Genomic DNA, 21,007 nt, shown 5'->3' on the forward strand with positions numbered 1-21,007 from the left:
ACATATATGGCATTCCAAAAGCTTTAAATATATGTTAAATTTATAAAATATATGATATATATTTTATGTAAATGTGTGTGTGTATATATATATATATATATATATATCCACATACACGTGTGTGCTATATACTGTATGTATATGCATATATATATATATATATATATAAATATATATACACATTTTTATATATATATATATATATATATATGAAACACCACTTTGTGAGGGGGTATAATTAAAAACTAACCAAGCCGCTCGACCAGGGCTGGTAGTCCTGTCTTGGCTGAGAATTTACTATAAAATTATTAGCTTGGTGCCAGGCAGTCACATTCATGGTGTATGTACAGTAGACATGGCTGCCTGCATAGGATATAGTAGTAATCCTAATGTGTTTTTTTTTCAATGGTTTAATGAAGAAAAAAAAAACCACGTGTTTTCTTTGCATTCTGTTTGCAATATAATACTGTATTATATACTCACCTAATTTCACTACTAATTGGGTTCCATGACCAAATGTAAATTTCCCAGCATTATTATTACCACACTGATACACAATCTTACAAGAACATTAGATGCAGCCTGACTGACGAGCTTTATGGGGTACTCGCATTCATTAGACCTGGTCTCTTATAAGTTGATACTTTGAATCAATGTAAATTAATTTACCAATGCAATAAAACCATTTTCTCATGTCGCGTATACTAGTCACACAGAGATATAGATAGGATGATGCTGGATATCACAGCAATGGTTTTAGTTATATACGTATATATCACAACTTACTGGGTTTGACATTTAACTTGGTGCCTGATCCAAAAATCATCTTCTGTCCAAAGTTATTTGCACCATGACACATTTCATTACAACAACCCAGCGCCACATCCTGCACCCACATTCTCACAGTAGCCATATTACAAGTCATGCTCGCTTTGTTAGCCATAGAGATCACAGTTGTAATATGGACTCCTGCTGATGATCGATTTTGCTAAGTTCTTTATAATATTCTATTTTTCTAGAACATAAGTGTTACGGAGGTGGAAATCTAATAATGTGTCTTTGACTTATTCCCACATAGAGAGCCATTGAGGATGACTCCATATTATCGAGGAGCTTTAGCCATAGACTGGGGTCTATAATCTATAATATGAAAACTATCCTTGTCAACTGATGGAAATGTATCAGCTTTAAAAAAAAACACAGTAGAATATAGATGTCTGAGCCAAGTCTGACTGTGACCATATCGTATATATATATATATATATATATAATATTATCCTTCCTTAGCTTATAATATTCCTAATCAGAAACAAAAATACTCACTGGGCGTCACAGTCACAATGGTTCCCTTGCCGAATATCAGTTTATTACCAGCGAAATTAGCACACTGAAACATTTCCTGACGAAAACCTTTGTGTAAAGTTACATCCTGCAGATCATTTACACCTGTCAGGATTTATATTCTTCATTTATTGTATCAAACTATAAAGTACTGACTAAAAGTTTGGGTAGGGGAGGTATTTAATGGATATGTGCAGCATTATCTGAACAATTATCAGTTTTACAAATTGAGACCCTAGTGAACCCTAAAATAAGAGCGGGTCACTTGTCCGTTCATATCAGCTTCATTCAAGAGGAACATTTACCCTTCATTTCACTGATTGGCTGAGGGTCTCAGCATCTGGACCCCAAAGATACTGTATCCAGATATGTAAATAGGAAATTGGAACATTTAACTTAAAGTCAGGCTCCACACTTAAGGCATTTGCAACATTATATTAAGGAGATGAATTACCAGCAATTCCCTAAAAATATCTATTAAAGGAAAATGATATATTTTTCTATCATGGTAGCCAGGAGATTGAGAATTAATCTAATTTGAGAGTCCTCAGTTGTTGATACCTTTTAATAGCTAATTGAAAAGATGGTAAAAAATAGCAAGCTATATAACTAAATTTAATAACGATAAATTCAGGATACATGACTTAATCATATTTTTGGAATTCCCAAAATAATAAATTAGGAGAATAAATGCAAAGGTTAATGAGAAATGATTTATGAACAGATCAACATCACATTTATCACATCCTTATTATTTACTGTATGAGCAGAGCAAGTGCTTTAAGCCCTACTCCTACATGTTCATTGTAATGATAGATACTTTAGTGATTTGTTACTTACTGGGCAGCACAGTGATTTTAGTACCAGCTCCAAAGATAATTTTCCAGCCAGCATCATTCATACAACCAGTAACCTCTCTACATAAACTCAGGATCAGGATGCATGAACAGTGCACATGGTACGGGGGCTGCACCCATATCAAAAGCACAAAATCTATCTACACACAGTAAAAATGGCAGCACTCCAGGAATAGTCATTGGAATTGTTTATTCACCCATATTAATGTATTTTTATATGCATGAATAATTATCGCCACTATTCCCAGAGGGTCAATGTGTATGCACTAAGACCATTGATCAGGGTCATTTTTGCTGGCTGCTTGAACTGTTACTATTTGCCAAAGCATTGCTGCTTCCTATCTATCCTTCTGTATATCCATCCATCTACCCTTCTGTCTATCATCAATCCATCTATTCTTCTGTCCATCTATCTATCCTTCTGTCTATCCATCCATCTATCCATCTATACTCCTGTCTATTCATCCATCCTCCTGTCTATTCATCCATCCATCCATCTATCCTTCTGTCTATCCATCCATCTACCCTTCTGTTTATCCATTCATCTATCCTATCATCCATCCATCTATTCTTCTGTCCATCCATCCATCCATCTATTCTTCTGTCTATCCTTCCATCCATCTATCCTTCTGTCTATTCATCTATCGATTGATCCATCCATCCATCCAGCCATCCATCCATCCATCCATCCATCTATCCATCCATCCTTCTGTCTATCCGTCTATATATCCTTCTATCTATCTATCTTAGTAATCCATTCATCTATGGCAATAAAAAAATATGTAAAATATAATAATTTTAGTTATAATACAGCCAGAATTACAAATAAATCCAGGTATTAAAGTACTGAAGTACAAATGCACAATGCAACTAGTACTTTTCTTTTTTTATCCCAACTGTCTTCAACAACCTCTTAAAATGTGTGTAAATCATTACTGAAAACAGCCAGTTTTCTACTTTTTTTACTGTACACAATTGTTCTCTTTCTCATGAAAATGTTCAGTAGCAGTGTATTGCATGAGTACCACTTATACATAGTATATAGCACTGACCTAAAACAGGAGCGGTATATAGAAGAGCTAAATATTGTCATAGTGGATTAAGACTGTTTTCACTATTCATTACAGCCAAAGAGAGAGTTATATTTATTTTTTTACTGTTCTCATCTAACTACACTAAAGTTTTTTATACACTTTGATAGCTTGAAAACGGGTTGTGATATTCGTGTATTCCAGTAGAAATACTTTTATACTGTTATACATCCAATTGTCTGTGTGGGGACATTTTTAAGGATCCCATAAAACTAAATTCTGAATGTTTCTGTACTGTATATATTCTGCCCATTATAATGGTTACTTTTGGGTACTTGTAAAACACTTACCAGGATTAACCAAGAGTTTTGTACCAGAACCAAATACAAGTTTTCCATATCCTCCATCATCACAGTGGTGCACTGTCATACACTATGTACCCTATCTACCATACACTGTCATACACTATGTACCCTAGCTACCATACACTGTCATACAATATGTACCCTATCTAACATACACTGTCATATAATATGTGCCCTATCTACCATACACTGTCATACAATATGTGCCCTATCTACCATACACTGTCATACAATATGTGCCTTATCTACCATACACTGTCATACAATATGTGCCCTATGTACTATACACTGTCATACAATATGTGCCCTGTGTACCATACATTGTCATACATTATGTGTCCAGGAGAGGAATGACACTAGTATAAGGTCCAATCAAAGAAAGGCCACCTTGCTGCGGTTGATAGGCATACAAGAATTGGTCAATTATTGGGCAAAGAATTTTCATTTTTCTAACTATATTGCATATATCATTAATGCAGTTTAAACTTCATATATTCTATGTTTGCATATGCCTTGACCCTTTGTGTTTTGCATAGTTTTAGCAGTTAGCATTTGTTCACACTTGCTATATTTGGATATGCAGTTTGGATTTTTTTGCTTTAAATATGGCCATAGTTTTGTTGATATAATTAAATTACATTTACATTTTACATTTATAATTAAATTACATTTACTTGTCGCTAACTCCTCTGTAGATGAACATGGGATTTAGACCCCTTGACCAACATCAAATATTCACATTGATATTCTGTGTGTGTCATTTATGACTAATAGAAATCTGGTATGTGAGGATAGTCAATGGCATAATTAAATAGGGCTCATCAGGGCATGTGCCCTGGGTGCTAAGTGCCAGAGAGCAGAAACATGTCCATATATCTTGGCCCAGGGTGAATATATATGTCAGGCTAGGACAGAAAATCAAACTTTTGCGATGAGTGTAAAGGCCCCATGGATATTCGAATAATTTGGCAGAATTTCTAGAAGAGTATTAGACATAATCTTATAAGCAAAATACAGGTAACCAGTGGCCCTGGAAGTCTTCAGGGATTACTAGAATCTCTAGAAATAAATGCATTTTAGCACAGGTTCTACATACAAATTAATTATAGCTCTACATATAAATACTTCTTTAAAAATGTTACCAACAGAAGTAACTTGCAATTTTAATGGGAAATCTCTCGTTTCACATATCTGCATTATAGAGTGACTGCCGCATGGTAAGTTAAGAAAATTCCATGTAAATTAGTGCTAGTGTAAAAATCCATTTTCAAGCATTAATGATAGACTGCATATTATTGGCAGACTTTTACATTTATTGTAACATTTTTTTACTTACTAGGCAGGACAGTTAGTTTGGTTCCTTTGCCAAAGGTTAACTTCCAGCCGCCAGCATTAGCACAGTCAGACACACCACTACCTAAACCCCATTCTATTACTAGGACTTAACTTAGGTGGCATGTAGTTATGAGTGAGCACTACCATGCTCCGGTGCTAGGGTCTCATAACCAGCAGTCGACCTGTCGGATGGTCACGACTTGAGTAACTGAGTGTAATGGAAGTCAATGTGAAATGCCAGCATTCTTCTGGAAGATTTTTAGGAAAAATACTCAAGTTCCCCCATTGACTTCCATTATACTTGGTACACGAGTCAATCCATCCAAGCGTCCAACTACTCGTTACGAGACCATAGCATGGTAGTGCTCACACATCACTAGTGGCATGACCTTTCATCAATTACATTTTTCATTATATCACTGTACATAATTTGTTGAACATATATAGAGAAAGAGAGCAGACTAGTATTAATTGGCAGGTGAACACCTTAAGTGGAATAACAAAGACCCCATAAATAAATAACCAAGCAAAAAAGGAGGGCAGCGCTCCAATATTAATGTGCATGTGCAAAAGAGAAGGACTCTTTATTAGCCCATTAAGTGCAACTCAATGTTTCAGCTCATACTACACATTGAGCCTTATATTGTTTAAATCTATATATTCTTTTGTGTTTTTGTATGCAATAGGTATTCTATATAAAACAATATATTGGTGTGTGGATTTTTATGAAGATAATACTCCTATCTTATAGGTTAAGAATAGTAAAGTTGGGCAGAGTTATAATTCCTCATATGTTCACCATAATATAAAGACAATCACAATACAGATCTATACCTCAATAATACCATATAAAAAAAAATCACTTACTTGGCCGAACTATTAGCCGAGTCCCTCCTCCAAATATCAGTTTATCTAAGCCTCCGGTATAAGCACAGCCATACATACCAGTACACAAACCTGCTGCCTCCTGAGCTCCCTATACTATCTATGCCACCACCAGTCTAGATTTATATGTTTACTGATGGACAGTGGAATTATTTTATAGATATAAATTAAGTATATGTTATTTTTTTCATTATATCACTATATACCTAGTTATGGTTACTAGAATTTCCATTTTCTAGAAATTCAAGGGTCAATGAACATAGAGGAAGGAGGAAAATGGCTATTTAAAAGTAATTTCATTCAGTTTTGGAATAATTGCCAAAATTACAATAAACTATGGGTTCTAGATATGATATTATAAAACAGTGAGTAATATCAATACCAAAACGGCCACAACTTTATATAATAATGCCATTACAGAAATTGATTCAGCTATTACCCAACCTTGTTAGGGGTAATGAATGGTTAATGCTGATTTCAGACATCTGTCTTTCACAGTAAAGATTGACCGCCGGTCTCCTCACCCAAATTTAACAGCCTCAATATATATGAAGATGTTCAGTTTGGGTCAGGAGAACGGCGGCCAGTCTATATATTGTGGTCTGTACTTGGACCATGAAACATGGATGTGTGAATCCAGTCTGATTCCTATTATGGATTTTTAAACTATGAGAATGTTTCTGCCAATCTTGTGATTACAGTTGGTTAAATGGGTATGGTTATGGGTGAAGGTGTATTAAAGGTATTTTTAAAATGTGCCTAAAGTGTCTCATCTTTCTGCCAACAGCAGCTTAGAGTAAAATACAAGCTTAAAAACAGAACTAAAAAGCATCGCTATAAGGCCTGATTCAGCCGGTCATATTTCACAAGTCCGTGTATGGACCAGACTTCTCTTATCCCAAACTTATAGCCCTATATATGCCTATAAGGCTGTAAGTTGGGTCTGTCCATGCATTGTGGTTCATATATGGACTATATGGCCTCAAATGCTAAATAAAATCATGGATCCATCAATGTGCAACATTTCATCATTTTGTTGGAAAATAAACTCTAAAAACTACCAGAAAATAAGTCTGATACAGAAAAAGTTGACCATTTTAGATTTGAAGAAGGATGAAAGATTACCCCAATAACTGAATATTAGGATGAATATACCTATGTGTTATTCCTATGTATGGATAAAAAGTAATGATGCTATGAACTTACTGGGATTAACAATTACTTGTGTTCCTTTTCCAAATATGAGCTTCCTGCTGCCCCCAGTATAAGCACAATAATAAAGACCATTACACAAACCATAGTGATCCTGTGCCCCCAGCTTTCACTGGTGTGTCCTAAGCCTACACAAGGGTCCACACAGCTATTTCCCCTACAAATGCTTTCCATTAATCACTGTAAGCCTACAAAGTAGAAAAAAAGCTCTGTTTTTTAGAAAATATAGAAAAGCTTTATAATTTATTGTTCAAAATATTTAACACATATAGAAATAGGTGAGAGAAACTCAGACAAAACTTGAGCTACCCAAAGAACACTAATCTAAATCTAGAGTAATGTAGGTGTCAGATATCAAGAGATATACATCTGCACATGGAGTTCACATACAGTCACCATCTCCGATGAATAGTCCTATCTCCAATATAAAGTCTGTATTTTGGGAGATAGCAATCGTATATGAGCGCTAGTCCTTTTTGTAGGTTTATATTACTGTCATCAAGCACCACGTACCTACTTTAAACACATTATATGAAGAGAGCAATCACTGGAGAAGGACATCATGGTAGGAAGGATAGAAGGAACAAGGTGAAGAAGACCAGCAACCCGATGTCTTGATACAATCAAAATAATGGCGGAGAAAACCCTGGTGCACTTATCTATACTTACACAAGATCAATCTTCCTACAGAGCATTCATCCATCAAGTCATCATGGCTCGAGATCAAGCTGAAGGCCATTAAATAAGAATATGTACTTTAAGCTAATATACTTTACCCTAAGACCTCTTTATTGCTTATTGGCCACAAGGGTTAAAAATATGACAAATCCTAACAACCCTAGTCCTAAGGTCTATCTATGCTGCAGGATTATCATGAATGAGTTTTCCTAGGAGCCATAGTTTCATGATAGTCATGCAGTCTAGATAGGCTGCCGATTAATTGATGAAGGAGTAAAATGCTCATTTGTCGGGTAAAATTATCTTTTACGCTTGCAAAAGCTAATAGTTTTTTGGCAGATCATCAGGTGTAAACAGGACTCTCACTGGCAAGAGGAAAAGCAAGCTTTGGGGGCTGAGCCATCTATTTCACATCTACTACAGATCATTCAGTGCTCACCAGAGTTGCAGTCGGCCGGTATAAACAGGCAATTAAATGACCACTGATTAACAAACAAGTTGATGAGCTGTAGTCGATTAATGCCACATGTCAGCTAGTGTAAACAGGCACCACTCTCAACTGAGAGGAGTACGCCATGGTATCCAACTGCCTGGGATCCAAAATGATATAATGTAACAGTGTAGATAAAATGTAATAGAATTAGAAAGGTTAGTGCTGCTGATTATACTCTGAGAGGATTGTGTACAATCTCATATGTAGCAAATCTCAAGCTGTGAGATGCTTTAGATCTATACTAGATTTTAGCTCCGTTTTAATTAATTTACTGCAACCAGAGAAATTCTGCAATTATATAATTTAGTTACAAAAAAGGTAAGATAAAAAACTACCGTAATTTATATTTTAATAGCATAAATATACCCATAAATAATATTTGTAGACAATCACACTGTCCGCGGCTTCTGATACCCTGGCTTAAGATGAGTCGTTCAAGGACTCCTTAAGACTTACTTGGATGAACTGACAACCGTGTGCCTTGTCCAAAAATCAGCTTCCTGGCTCCAGTATCATCACAGTAATATACTCTACTACATATACCCCTGTACGACCTGCCTTCCTCCAGCACAATCCAGAACTGGAGGAACCGAATATGTGCAGAGTGCCCATGATAATAGAATCAATGCCTTTATGTGACCGGACTGTACAGTCTATAGATCATACCAGGGCTCATTATTCTGGAACTATCAACCACAATGCACTTTTTTGCCCATTATATTCTTATTCCAGTCTATGTTATAAAATGCAGAATACTTACTGGGATGAACAGACAGAACAGTGCCTTGTCCAAACACCAGTCTGTAACCTCCACCGCCAGAAGCACACCGTGAGGGGTCCTTTAACAAATACTGAACCTCTCCTACTGACTTGTAATGCCTGCATCAATACGTATATGTACAGTATATATATATATATATATATATATATATATATATATATATATATATATATATATACACTTACACGTACACTGTATGGTGAGCTCAATTTGTCATTAGGTTTCACAATAAAAACTGCACACATTACATATTAAATGAATTGCTTGGATCAGATGAGTTCTATAAAAATTAGCATTTTCATGGCTAATAGTATTTTAATATTACAACCATTATGACAAGTATTTATAAAGTAAGTACCCGAGTCTCATCAGGTGATTTAATAATGAATGTGTACAATTTGGGTTGTGAAATCTGGTGACAGATCCACATTAATGTCCATTCATTTACATTTATTTGGGAAAGTATTATAAAGCAATGTTGGTCTTACACATATGGCATAGTAAGGGCATTAGGGGTCATTTATAAAGATGGATGTACCCAACTGAAATGGGCTCTCACACACTAATTAGTGCCAGGGTTGCTGTAGTCTCTAACTTTTCATTCATAGTGTATTGGGGAATATATAGTATATCATATCACTTGTTATTGTTCATTGCCACTTATCTAAGAACAACATGTACAGATAACATTTAATAAATTAGCTGAAAAAGTAATTTGTGTCAGTAAATGTGTCAGTAAATCATCATATGTCGGATGGTCATATTGACAAATGTAGATGATAAGTATAGATATGTCAGGGCAGAGACATATTCCAAAGTGATAACTTATTATTGATAACTTATAATATTATAATGTATAATATTTGTATGATGTGATATAATGTAGCATACTCACTGGGATTGACAGTAAGAACGGTTCCTTGTCCAAAAATCATCTTATTCCCACTGCCATAATTACACAGTGCATAGCCCTTTAACAAATACTGCACTGCAGTCAGGAGCCACATTTACTCCGTATTAGTATTTTCACAGATTATTGGCTTGTAGGTATATAATAACAAAATGCTTCTCTTTATTTTCTAATGTAAAAAATATTGACTGCAATAGACCTTGTTTATTAATGCAATTATGAGTTTTCTGGTGTACGTCTACTAAAATGATTGCCATTCAGACTTAAAGGGTTTGTAGCAAGATTGGAAGTTATCCCCTAGCTATAAGATAATAGCCAACTTCCTGATCCCTGGAGGTCTGACCGATGGGCTATCTATGATGGTCTCACAGGAAATGAATGGAGCAGAAGTGCACATGCTCGACCTCCGATTCATTCAGATCAAGCTCTCCATAATGTTATCCCCTACTTATAGGATAAGAACCAACTTCCTAATCGTTGGGGGTCTGACCGATGGGCTATCTCCTATAGTCTCCATGAGAATGGATGGGGTGGAGGTGCGCATGCTCGACCTCAGCTTTATTCAGATTGAGCTCTCCATAACTTTATGCCCTTCCCAAAGGATAAAAGACAACTTCCTAATCGCTGGGTAGCTTACTGATGGGATATCTCTGATGGTCTCAGTGGGAATGAATGGGGCGAAGGTGCACATGGACGACCTCAGCTTCATTCAGATTGAGCTCTCCAAACTTTATGCCCTACCTATAGGATAAGAGCCAACTCCCTAATCACTGGGTAACTGACTGATGGGCTATCTCTGATGGTCTCACTGAGAATGGATGGGGTAGAGGTGCACATCCTCGACCTCAGCTTCATTCATAACTGAGGACCTGGAATCAATGGGGATGCAAGCATTCAGACCCCAAGTGATTAGAAAGTTATTCTTCATCCCGTGGATAGCGGATAACTTCCAATCTTGGAAGAATCCCTTTAGCTACTATTTCATATGAGGTTTATAAATAGTTTCTATTAGTTGTCACAAACATGTACAGTACATACACATGATTACTATATTGTGCATTATTTCAGCTTATAGGTCAGACCATGACATTAATTAATGGTTACATATGAAACAAATAACAAGTACAGCATGGAGGAGCTGAATTTGTTCTAAGTCCAACTATAAATACTCCATTTGTATGTTTAATTTTATGTTCTAGGGCATTTTACTATCTATTACATACACTCAAGCGCTGTATAATAAAATGTAGAATACGTACTGGGATTTACAGTGAGAATCGAGCCTTTTCCAAACACCAGTCTGTTTCCTGCACCACCATAATCACACAGTGTGTAGCCCTTTAACAAATACTGCTTATCCAGCACAAGTCCCAATAGTTATAATTAAGGGCTATTTAGTATTAATTCTCGGTCATACACATGAAACTGGGACAGCTTCTTTGGCCATTGCAAGTAATGCGATTCAGTCTGAAAGTCTTATGTATCGAGCTCATGTGACTATGATGTGCGGAGTGTTAATGACTGTGGAGAAGACTACACTGGAGACACATGGAAATGTATTTAACCTAAATTGCTTATATAAATGGCTACAAACTTTATATAGAACCAATGGTTGGCTGTGTCTTCTCCTTCTACGCATATGTCCAACATATGCCAACATGCTGTTATATAATGGATTGGGGTCTGTACGAACAAATATGTAATTCCTGTTTCTCCATGCAAAATCTGTAAGAAGTCTGCTTCATACCAAGACATCATCTTTCCCCTTGTCCCTGAATAAGATCTCATATGATAATACACATATTGGCAGGGAATCGCCTCCTCTAGATCTATTATTTGTAGCTCTGTAGTTAGTTCCCACATTATCCACATCACCTATTTTACGCTGCTCTGACCATATTGTATATATCTCTGCTCTTGGTTACTGTGTTATATACTGTGAAGTGGTAGGAAATTGTGCTGAATAAGTAATCAATAATAAAAATAATAATAATGATAATAATAATAATCTAATATAGATTCTGTTAACAGTATTTTTGCAAAAGAAAACTGCTACAATTGATGTAAATGAGACTTCACCTGGTTTAACTACTAATCTGGTTCCACTTCCGAAAACCAACTTGTTGCCAACATTACACCGTATTACAGCTGGGTACAAAAACATTCATTTGTAGGTGTCTACTAAGGCTCTGTGCACACATTAAGTATTTCATGTGGAAACTTTTCCATCTGCTGGCAGAAAAAGTGTTGCCTATAGGTGCTTTTCAATGCAATTTACAATGTTTTTGATGCGTTTTTAATGTGTTTTTGATGCAGATTTTTCCCCCATTTATTAGTATGGGACTAGGAAATCCTTCAGGTTTTGTGACAAATCTGCACTGTGTACACAGACCCTTTCTTAAGTCTCTATCCATTCACTAGCTCACCGTCCTAATATGTGACATTACATGGAATGTTGTAAAACAGTATGGTTTGTGCTGTTATAACTACTTTTTCTACCAATTTACAAGTGTCAAGTATATACATATAATAATATACCATTTATGTATATATAGTGCATTTCTTAATTATGGCTAACATAATGAAAACGATAACTGCAGCTGAATACAGCTATTTTTTACACGTATTCAGGAGTAAATAGGTTATATATATATATATATATATATATATTTATAAATAATTAATTAAATAACTTACGTGGAGTCACATGCACCTGAGTTCCGGAGCCAAACACAAGCTTTCCCCAGCCGGATCCACTAGTCTCACATCCTCAGATCCCTTTACATAAAACCCTATCATCGCTCTATATGGCTCCAGATGTCTGTGCTGTATCATGTACCACTGGTAGTTGTTAGCATATTGTGCTCTGTGAGCCTAAATTGAAGTTTTTATAATAATACTAGCTGTACTACCCGGCTTCGCCCGGGTTAATAACAGCTGTTAACAAAATAGAATGTATTAACAAAAATGTATTCTGCACACAAAAAACACAAAACAAATAGATATAAATATAATTATGTCTGTCTCCCCCTCTGCATATATCTCTCTGTCTCTCTCTCTATCTCTTTGTCTGTCTGTCTCTTTCCCTGTCTTTCTCTGTCTGTCTCTTTCTCCGTCTGTCTCAATCTCTTTCCCTGTCTGTCTATCTATCTCTATCACTTTCCCTGTTGGTCTCTTTCCCTGTCCCTCTGTTTCCCTGTCTGTCCCTTTCCCTCTCTTTCCCTGTCTGTCTCTTTCCCTCTGTCTCTTTCCCTGTGTCTGTCTCTTTACCTGTCTTTGTCTGTCTCTTACCCTTTCTGTCTCTTTCCCTCTCTTTCCCTGTCTGTCTCTTTCCCTGTCAGTCTGTCTCTTTGTCTGTGTCTGTCTCTTTGTGTCTGTCTCTTACCCTGTCTATGTCTGTTTCTTACCCTGTCTGTGTCTGCCTCTTTCCCTGTCTGTGTCTGTCTCTTTCCCTGGCTGCATTGTGACACGCCAACATTCCATTTAAGGGAGTGGCTGCGCATTCTTCTGAAGTTCTGGTTGCACTGTGGCTCCCAGCTCCATTCGCTTTAATGGAGGCAGTTTTTTTGGTGAATAACTGTAAAGCGCGGGGATTAAAATTTCCCCTCAAAACATAGCCTATGACGCTCTCGGGGTCCAAAAGTGTGAGTGTGCAAAATTTTGTGGCTGTAGCTGTGACGGTGCAGATGCCAATCCCGGACATACATACATACACACACATACACATACATACACACATTCAGCTTTATATATTAGATTTCCACTATTTCAAATAAAGTTCCAAGTGGAATACCTAATCACTTATACTGAACTGTATCATCTATAAATCTTGGGATCCAAAAATCACTGAATCAGAGATTAAATTCCCATTAAACTGAACCTTTACTTCAAATATTTAAAATAAGAGACAGATGAGGCTATAGTCCCACTGAGGACCTTTATATCCCATTCTCCTTCTTTATAGGACAAGCTTTTATAAATAAAATACCATGAGAACTGAATAAAAATCCCTCTCCAATCCCAGGGAACTGACTATACAATCAGAATGGCCACAATATACACTTAATAATGCAAATTTGATGGGTAAAAGCTGTATATGAACACCTTTAGGGGGACATACAGTATAGTGGTATAATATGATACTACATTCAATAAACAGCTATTGGTATATATCGGAGCTGAATATATCACTTGGTAAAGATAAAATGTAAAATTGCTGGAATTGTCATACCACTAAATGACAAACTCAGCTCTGTTTAAATATTCTTCATTAGAAAATTGCAGTAAAATGAATATATTAGTTTTAGATGTTATGTACAGGAACTCAATATCCAGATGGTAACTCAACACATAGTAAATGTATGGCCAGTTTCCTATAGCCGCTTTATAGGACCCATGTAACAACTGCAGCACTTAGGCACCTAGTGTGCTACTCATCAAAAATTGCTATATACAGAACCCCTATAGTAATTTAAGGGTTTGTGCATACAGCATCATCTTTCTCAGGTGAATTCTACCTGGAACCTATCTGTAAAAGTGCTAAAAACAACCAAAGAGGATGATCATATGCATAGAAATATCAGAGTGACTTGCTGTGCACATGTTCATTCTTTTGCAATGTAGAGATTGGACTACAATGCTCAAACTGGCCGGCAGGTCAGCTGCATAGAAATAGATGAAGCTGTCACAAACAGGAGGACAGCAGCCAGTCTAAGCATTGTGGTCTGGTCTCAGTTCGATTTACATGGTCTTCTGAATGCACCCTAAGATCGGACCACATAGCTCGGACTTGCCGGCGGGTCTCCCACCCCAACAGGCCAGCTACATAGTAATATCTGAAGCTGTTATACTTTGGTCCGGAGAGCCGCAGCCAGTCAATGTATTGCAGTCCAATCTCAGTCCAATTTATATGGTCGTCCGAATGTACCCGTAGTACAATGAAATGCAAAATTCATGTGTTTACCTTACAAAGTATAAAAAATTATCCCTCAAAAAAAAATTTTTTTTACAATACTTACTGGGCTGAACAGTCAGTCTGGTGCCTTCACCAAAGATGTATTTCCAGCTGCCAGTATTAGCACAGTCAGAAAAGCCACTACATAAACTGCTGAGAAAAACTGCTCACAATACAAGGGTGCAGGCCGACTGCAGTATCCTCGCTTTATTTTTTTTTAAAAAAGTAGAATTATATTACACACATAGGTGTATGATATTTCCAATAGTTGGCCAGGAGTACTCAGTAAAATCTACCCAAGGTGCTAAGACTTTGTAATATTTCCAAAGTAGCAAGACCCCAAGAGCAGAGCTCAGGATTTGGCCACTACAGGAGCCATAGTGTACGTTTCCACATATGGACCCATATGGTTCGATATCATGCATGATATCTGTTAAATAAGGGGGTTAAACTCATACCTAAAAAAGTGGGCTCTTATAAAACAAAAGTTCACTGCACATTTTATATATATATATATATATATATATATATATATATATATTTATATGTATATATATATATATATATATATATATCTACAGTATATCTATCTAGAGATAGATAGAGAGATAGATAGATACATAGATATGTACACACACATACATGTTATTTCTACATACAAACAACTTACTTGGCTGAACAGTTACTCTGGTCCCTGCACCAAATATCATCTTGTAGTTTCCTTGATAAGCACAGTGCTACATGTAACTACAAGATTGTATCTGCTGTCTTAGCTAAGTAATTGCATATGTATGTACAAAGAAAAAATGTTTTGGTACCGTGTTAGCCAGTTGAAAAATAATTGCTCTCAGTGAGAGAAACAAAAATATATATATTCTTGTAGTTGTGATACTTTTTAATGGCTAACTAAAATAAAATAAAATTTTGTTTCAAAGCAAGCTTTTGAGACTCCTTAGGTCTCTTCATCAGGCATGATATGACAAAATATCTGAAGAAACACACTTATATATACACAAACAGGGCAGAGGGATAGCATAATAAAAGGACATTTAAGTAAACAAACACTGAGCTTAGAGAGTGAATCCTTAATTAGCTTGGATTAGTGGTGTGGTGTGAAAGTTTTAGTGTCCCAATATCCATGTAGGATATTGGGACAACATTTTTGTGCTTCATGACACAACATAAACCACATGAAAGTTGTCATATTAAAAGGCAACTTCAGATCATAGTAGGGTCTGGGAATACAAATTAATTACAATGTTTAACTCTATTCACACAGGACTCATCTTGTCAGGAGGATTTATGACCCACTACAAAATCTGAGGGGTCGGCTTCAGAGACAATGAGGGCACAGGCCTCTGATCCTACATGGATATTGTGAGACTAAAGGCCCCGTCACACTAAGCAACATCGCTAGCAACATTGCTGCTAACGAACAACTTTTGTGACGTTGCTAGCGATGTTGCTGTGTGTGACATCCAGCAACAACCTGGCCCCTGCTGTGAGGTCGTTGGTTGTTGCTGAATGTCCTGGGCCATTTTTTAGTTGTTGCTGTCCCGCTGTGAAGCACAGATCGCTGTGTGTGACAGCGAGACAGCAACAACTAAATGTGCAGGCAGCAGGAGCCGGCTTCTGCGGAGGCTGGTAACCAATGTAAACATCGGGTAACCAAGAAGCCCTGTCCTTGGTTACCCGATATTTACCTTTGATACCAGCCTCCGCCGCTCTCACTGCCTGTGCTGCCGGCTCCTGCTCTGTGCACACATGTAGCTGCAGCACACATCGGGTTAATTAACCCGATGTGTGCTGTAACTAGGAGAGCAAGGAGCCAGCGCTAAGCAGTGTGCGCTGCTCCCTGCTCTGTGCACATTTAGCTGCAGCACACATCGGGAAATTAACCCCATGTGTGCTGTAACTAGGAGAGCAAGGAGCCAGCGCTAAGCGGTGTGCGCTGCTCCCTGCTCTGTGCACATGTAGCTACAGCACACATCGGGAAATTAACCCCATGTGTGCTGTAACTATAAGAGCAAGGAGCCAGCGCTAAGCAGTGTGCGCTGCTCCCTGCTCTGTGCACATGTAGCTGCAGCACACATCGTGTAATTAACCTGATGTGTGCTGTAACTACGAGAGCAGGGAGCCAGCGCTCAGTGTGCGCTGCTCCCTGCTCTCTGCACGTGTAGCTCCGTGCGGTGGTTACCAAGGTAAATATCGGGTTGGTTACCCGATATTTACCTTAGTTACCAAGCGCAGCAGCTTCCACGCGGCGCTGGGGGCTGGTCACTGGTTGCTGGTGAGCTCACCAGCAACTTGTGTAGCGACGCTCCAGCGATCCCTGCCAGGTCAGGTTGCTGGTGGGATCGCTGGAGCGTTGCAGTGTGACATCTCACCAGCAACCTCCTAGCAACTTACCAGCGATCCCTATCGTTGTTGGGATCGCTGGTAAGTTGCTTAGTGTGACTGGACCTTAAAACTTTCACACGACTAATCAAAGCTAATTAAGGAATCACTCTCTAAGCTCAGTGTTTGTTTATTTAAATGTCGTTTTATGATGCCATCCCTCTTCTCTGTTTGTGTATATATTTGTGTTTTTTCAGATATTTTATCATACCATGCCTGATGAAGAGACCTAAGGAGTCTTGGAAGCTTGCTTTGTAACACCATTTTATTTTATTTTAGTTAGCCATTGAAAGGTATCACAACTACAAAATTATAATTTTGTTTCTCTCACTGAGAGCAATCAATTATGTATGTATGTACACACACACACACACACACACACACACACATCTGGCTTGGTTAGGTAAATAAAGCTGTATTTGGCCATTTTAGGGACTCATCATAAATTTGGCAATGACTTTGGTTATGAAAAGCAAATGTCTGCTGACTGCTCATGTTGGATGTTCTCAGACGAGCAATGGCGGACATTATTTGGTTTGTATAGGTTCAGAGGTATATATTCACCACTCTGTAGCCTAAGCATTTTGCATGTTATACTATCTAGAGCCTTTGGAGCTTGATCCACAACTAAACAATCAGTAAATGGATAATATGTCGCGGTCTTAGATTTCTTCTTAAATATCTGAATGAATAATAATGAACTCCATGGACTCATATAACACACAGAAGGATAATTCATCAATGATGCTTATTATATTGGGAATACAGGGCTCGATTCAGTATTGCTTATACAATTGTGCCCATTTTTTTCTATTCTTTTTCTATTTTTTAATTTTCCAACAAATTCTTCTTCCGAGTTGAGCCTAGTTTGTAGTCTATTTTCTAGTTGTCTGTTTTTTCCTCTATTCACCATCATGGGCATGGATTTTTTATCCACACATGTATAGTAAAAAAATGCTTTAGCACATTGCATGCATATTGTCCACAGCGGACGTGCACCTGTTTAGTTATTTAGTACTGGAGGACTACGACTTTTTAATATTTTGGCTCTAATGTACTTCGGGTTGGAGGGATTTTGTCTATTCATCAGAATTGTTTGCTCAAATGTTACAGCTGCATGCGACATTTTACCGACTTTTATGCTATAAAACCATGCAAAAAATATATAAGACAAAAAAAAGAGCATTTTTATTTTGCGCCAAATTCATCACCCATTTTTGAAGAATTTTTCACTAACAACTGCAATAAACACCACTAGGCAAAAATGAAAATTGACTTAAACCCCCACAAAACACGAATCGGGCCTTAATGTTTTGTCTATAACTTTTTTCAATTATTAGTTGTTGGTCTGGGAAAATAATATATTTCTAATAGTTCTTATTTTCTGAAGCTTTGATAAGTGTGAAATAAGAAGTGTAACCATATTCTCAATTGATATTAATCTTATAGTTTCCATCCCCAGGCCACATCAGATTGACATATTACTATTCTTAGTCTTTATCAAGTGCGTTTTTGTTCCCTTTCAGTACTTGATGAGAATTATTGGTCCGTTAGAATAGTAATAATAATAATAATATTTTAAGGAACATTATTCATACATTATGTTGTACTTACTTGGGGTAACAATTAGTTTTGTCCCTTGTCCAAAGATAAGTTTCCCATAGCTGCCTCCAGTAGCACAATGACATGAGGCTTTACACTATACCACGGCCATTTCTATACTCAGTGATTTTATATCTGTTCTACAACCACAACCCAATATATGTATGGCCAAAAGACCTGACCCCTGATATCAGCTCATAGGGTTAAAATAAAAAAAAGTAAATATCCACTTATTGATCAAAATTTCCACTGTATATATTTCTATATATTCTTGTACAGGTATACATATGCAATAAAAATATATAAGGAGGAAGTTTTATTACCCATATGGTCCCAGCACTAAATAAATAATCCATTAATCATCCACTGAGCACTGGAGAACTTACTTGGCTGAACAGTTAATCTGGTCCCTACTCCAAAGATCAGCTTGTCGCTTCCTCCATAAGCACAGTGCTACATGTACCTACAAGAATATATTTGCGGATGCTCTAGGCCTTGGCCAAGTCAATTTACGATCAGCTAGAGATGGCTCTATACATATAACCACTGGGATGTATTCACATTGACTAAATTTAAGCAATTTAACAGGTAAAAAGTTTCTATACAATCTATCAAATTTATTTTTTTGTTATTTATTTAACCCAGTGACATAAGAATTATTGCGATAAAAATTAAATTATTACTGTTATTTAAAACTCATACTTTATGTAAAATAATATAGTAAAAATCTAATTAGGTCAACAATAAAGTGCAATGGACTGGAAGGAAACCTATTTTACTTTTTTGTCACATTGCTTAAAGTTAGTTGAAGAGCAAATCACAATTGTAAGCATGATACATACATATATATATATATATATATATATATATATATATATATATTTATATATTTTATATACACGTCACCATATTGTGTACAATATTGAATTTAGAATTGCCATGTACTCATGTACTATGACTTCCCTAATGCAGTAAATTAAATTATAAAGTCAGTAGAATTATTCGTTACAAAACTTACTTGGTCGCACATCAAGTTTGGTCCCTTTTCCAAATATCAGTTTATTGAAGCCAGTATTAGAACACTGTGCTTCATGGCATTACATAAAATCTAAAGGAAGGTGCCCACTACACAACTACACAGGAACTCAGTGCATTGAGCTCCACCATGAGAACATTAAACACTTAACATATACTCCATCTATCCATCTATCTATCTATCTATCTATCTATCTCTGTCTATCTATCTCTCTATACAGAACTACAAAGTTGAAACTAGATCATCGGCAGAACACAATCTCAAAGAGTTGGGATTGTACTGTTAGAAAAATGATATTTTCTACACTCCTGGATGAAATACATTGTAATTTGAATGCATTCATTCATTATGATGCTTTTATCTTTTTAGTTTTTTGTAGCTTATTTGATGATTTAGAAATTGGTTCTGCACAGACATCTTCTAAATAACTCATTGCCTATAATCTTCAATGACCCCACCACCTTGCGGAGCTGTCGCCCCACCACCGTGCGGAGCTGCCGCCCCACCACCTTGCGGAGCTGCTGCCCCACCACCCTGCGGAGCTGCCACCCCACCACCCTGCGGAGCTGCCGCCCCACCACCCTGCGGAGCTGCCTCCCCACCACCGTGCGGAGCTGCCAACCTACCTACACCCCACCTACTGTCTCCTCCCCAAAATCCTTTAGAATGTAAGCCCGCAAGGGCAGGGCCCTCTTCCCTCTGTACTAGTCTGTCTATTGTAACTTGTAGATGTACTCTGTATGTATCCCCCTCTCATGTACAGCACCATGGAATCAATGGTGCTCTATAAATAAATAATAATAATAATAATTAACTCTATAATAATTATGTGTCCTGACGTCCTAATGCAGTAATTAGTTCCTACTTTTCCTTTAATAACTCATATATGCAATGATCACTGTACACCAATAGGGTGAAAAATCGGAATCTGTCATTCTAACTGTTTTTTTTATATATATATCAATGTTGTTGGCAATCGATACTAAACCTCAGAGTAACTACTAACAGTAACAGTGTGTGGAGTGGACTATAGTGCAATAGTATTATTGTACTATTGTGTCATCACTCGTCTTCCCTTATATACATATTATTCAGTGCATTATGGGTCCTATAATAAAACACATGACCAG

The 21,007-nt window shown here is 37.0% G+C and overlaps 1 protein-coding gene across 1 annotated transcript in view; it reads right to left on the minus strand.

Moving 5' to 3' along the window:
- Nucleotides 1-21,007, minus strand: part of LOC142296919 (M1-specific T cell receptor alpha chain-like) — a 713,655-nt gene that overhangs the window by 22,929 nt on the left and 669,719 nt on the right. Inside the window, exon 3 of the mRNA XM_075341045.1 lies at nucleotides 12,586-12,649. Coding sequence (XP_075197160.1) covers nucleotides 12,586-12,649 — 64 coding nt within the window. The remainder of the gene's footprint in view (nucleotides 1-12,585; nucleotides 12,650-21,007) is intronic.

Source organism: Anomaloglossus baeobatrachus, chromosome 1, assembly GCF_048569485.1.
Source record: "Anomaloglossus baeobatrachus isolate aAnoBae1 chromosome 1, aAnoBae1.hap1, whole genome shotgun sequence".
NCBI classification, from domain to species: Eukaryota; Metazoa; Chordata; class Amphibia; order Anura; family Aromobatidae; genus Anomaloglossus; species Anomaloglossus baeobatrachus.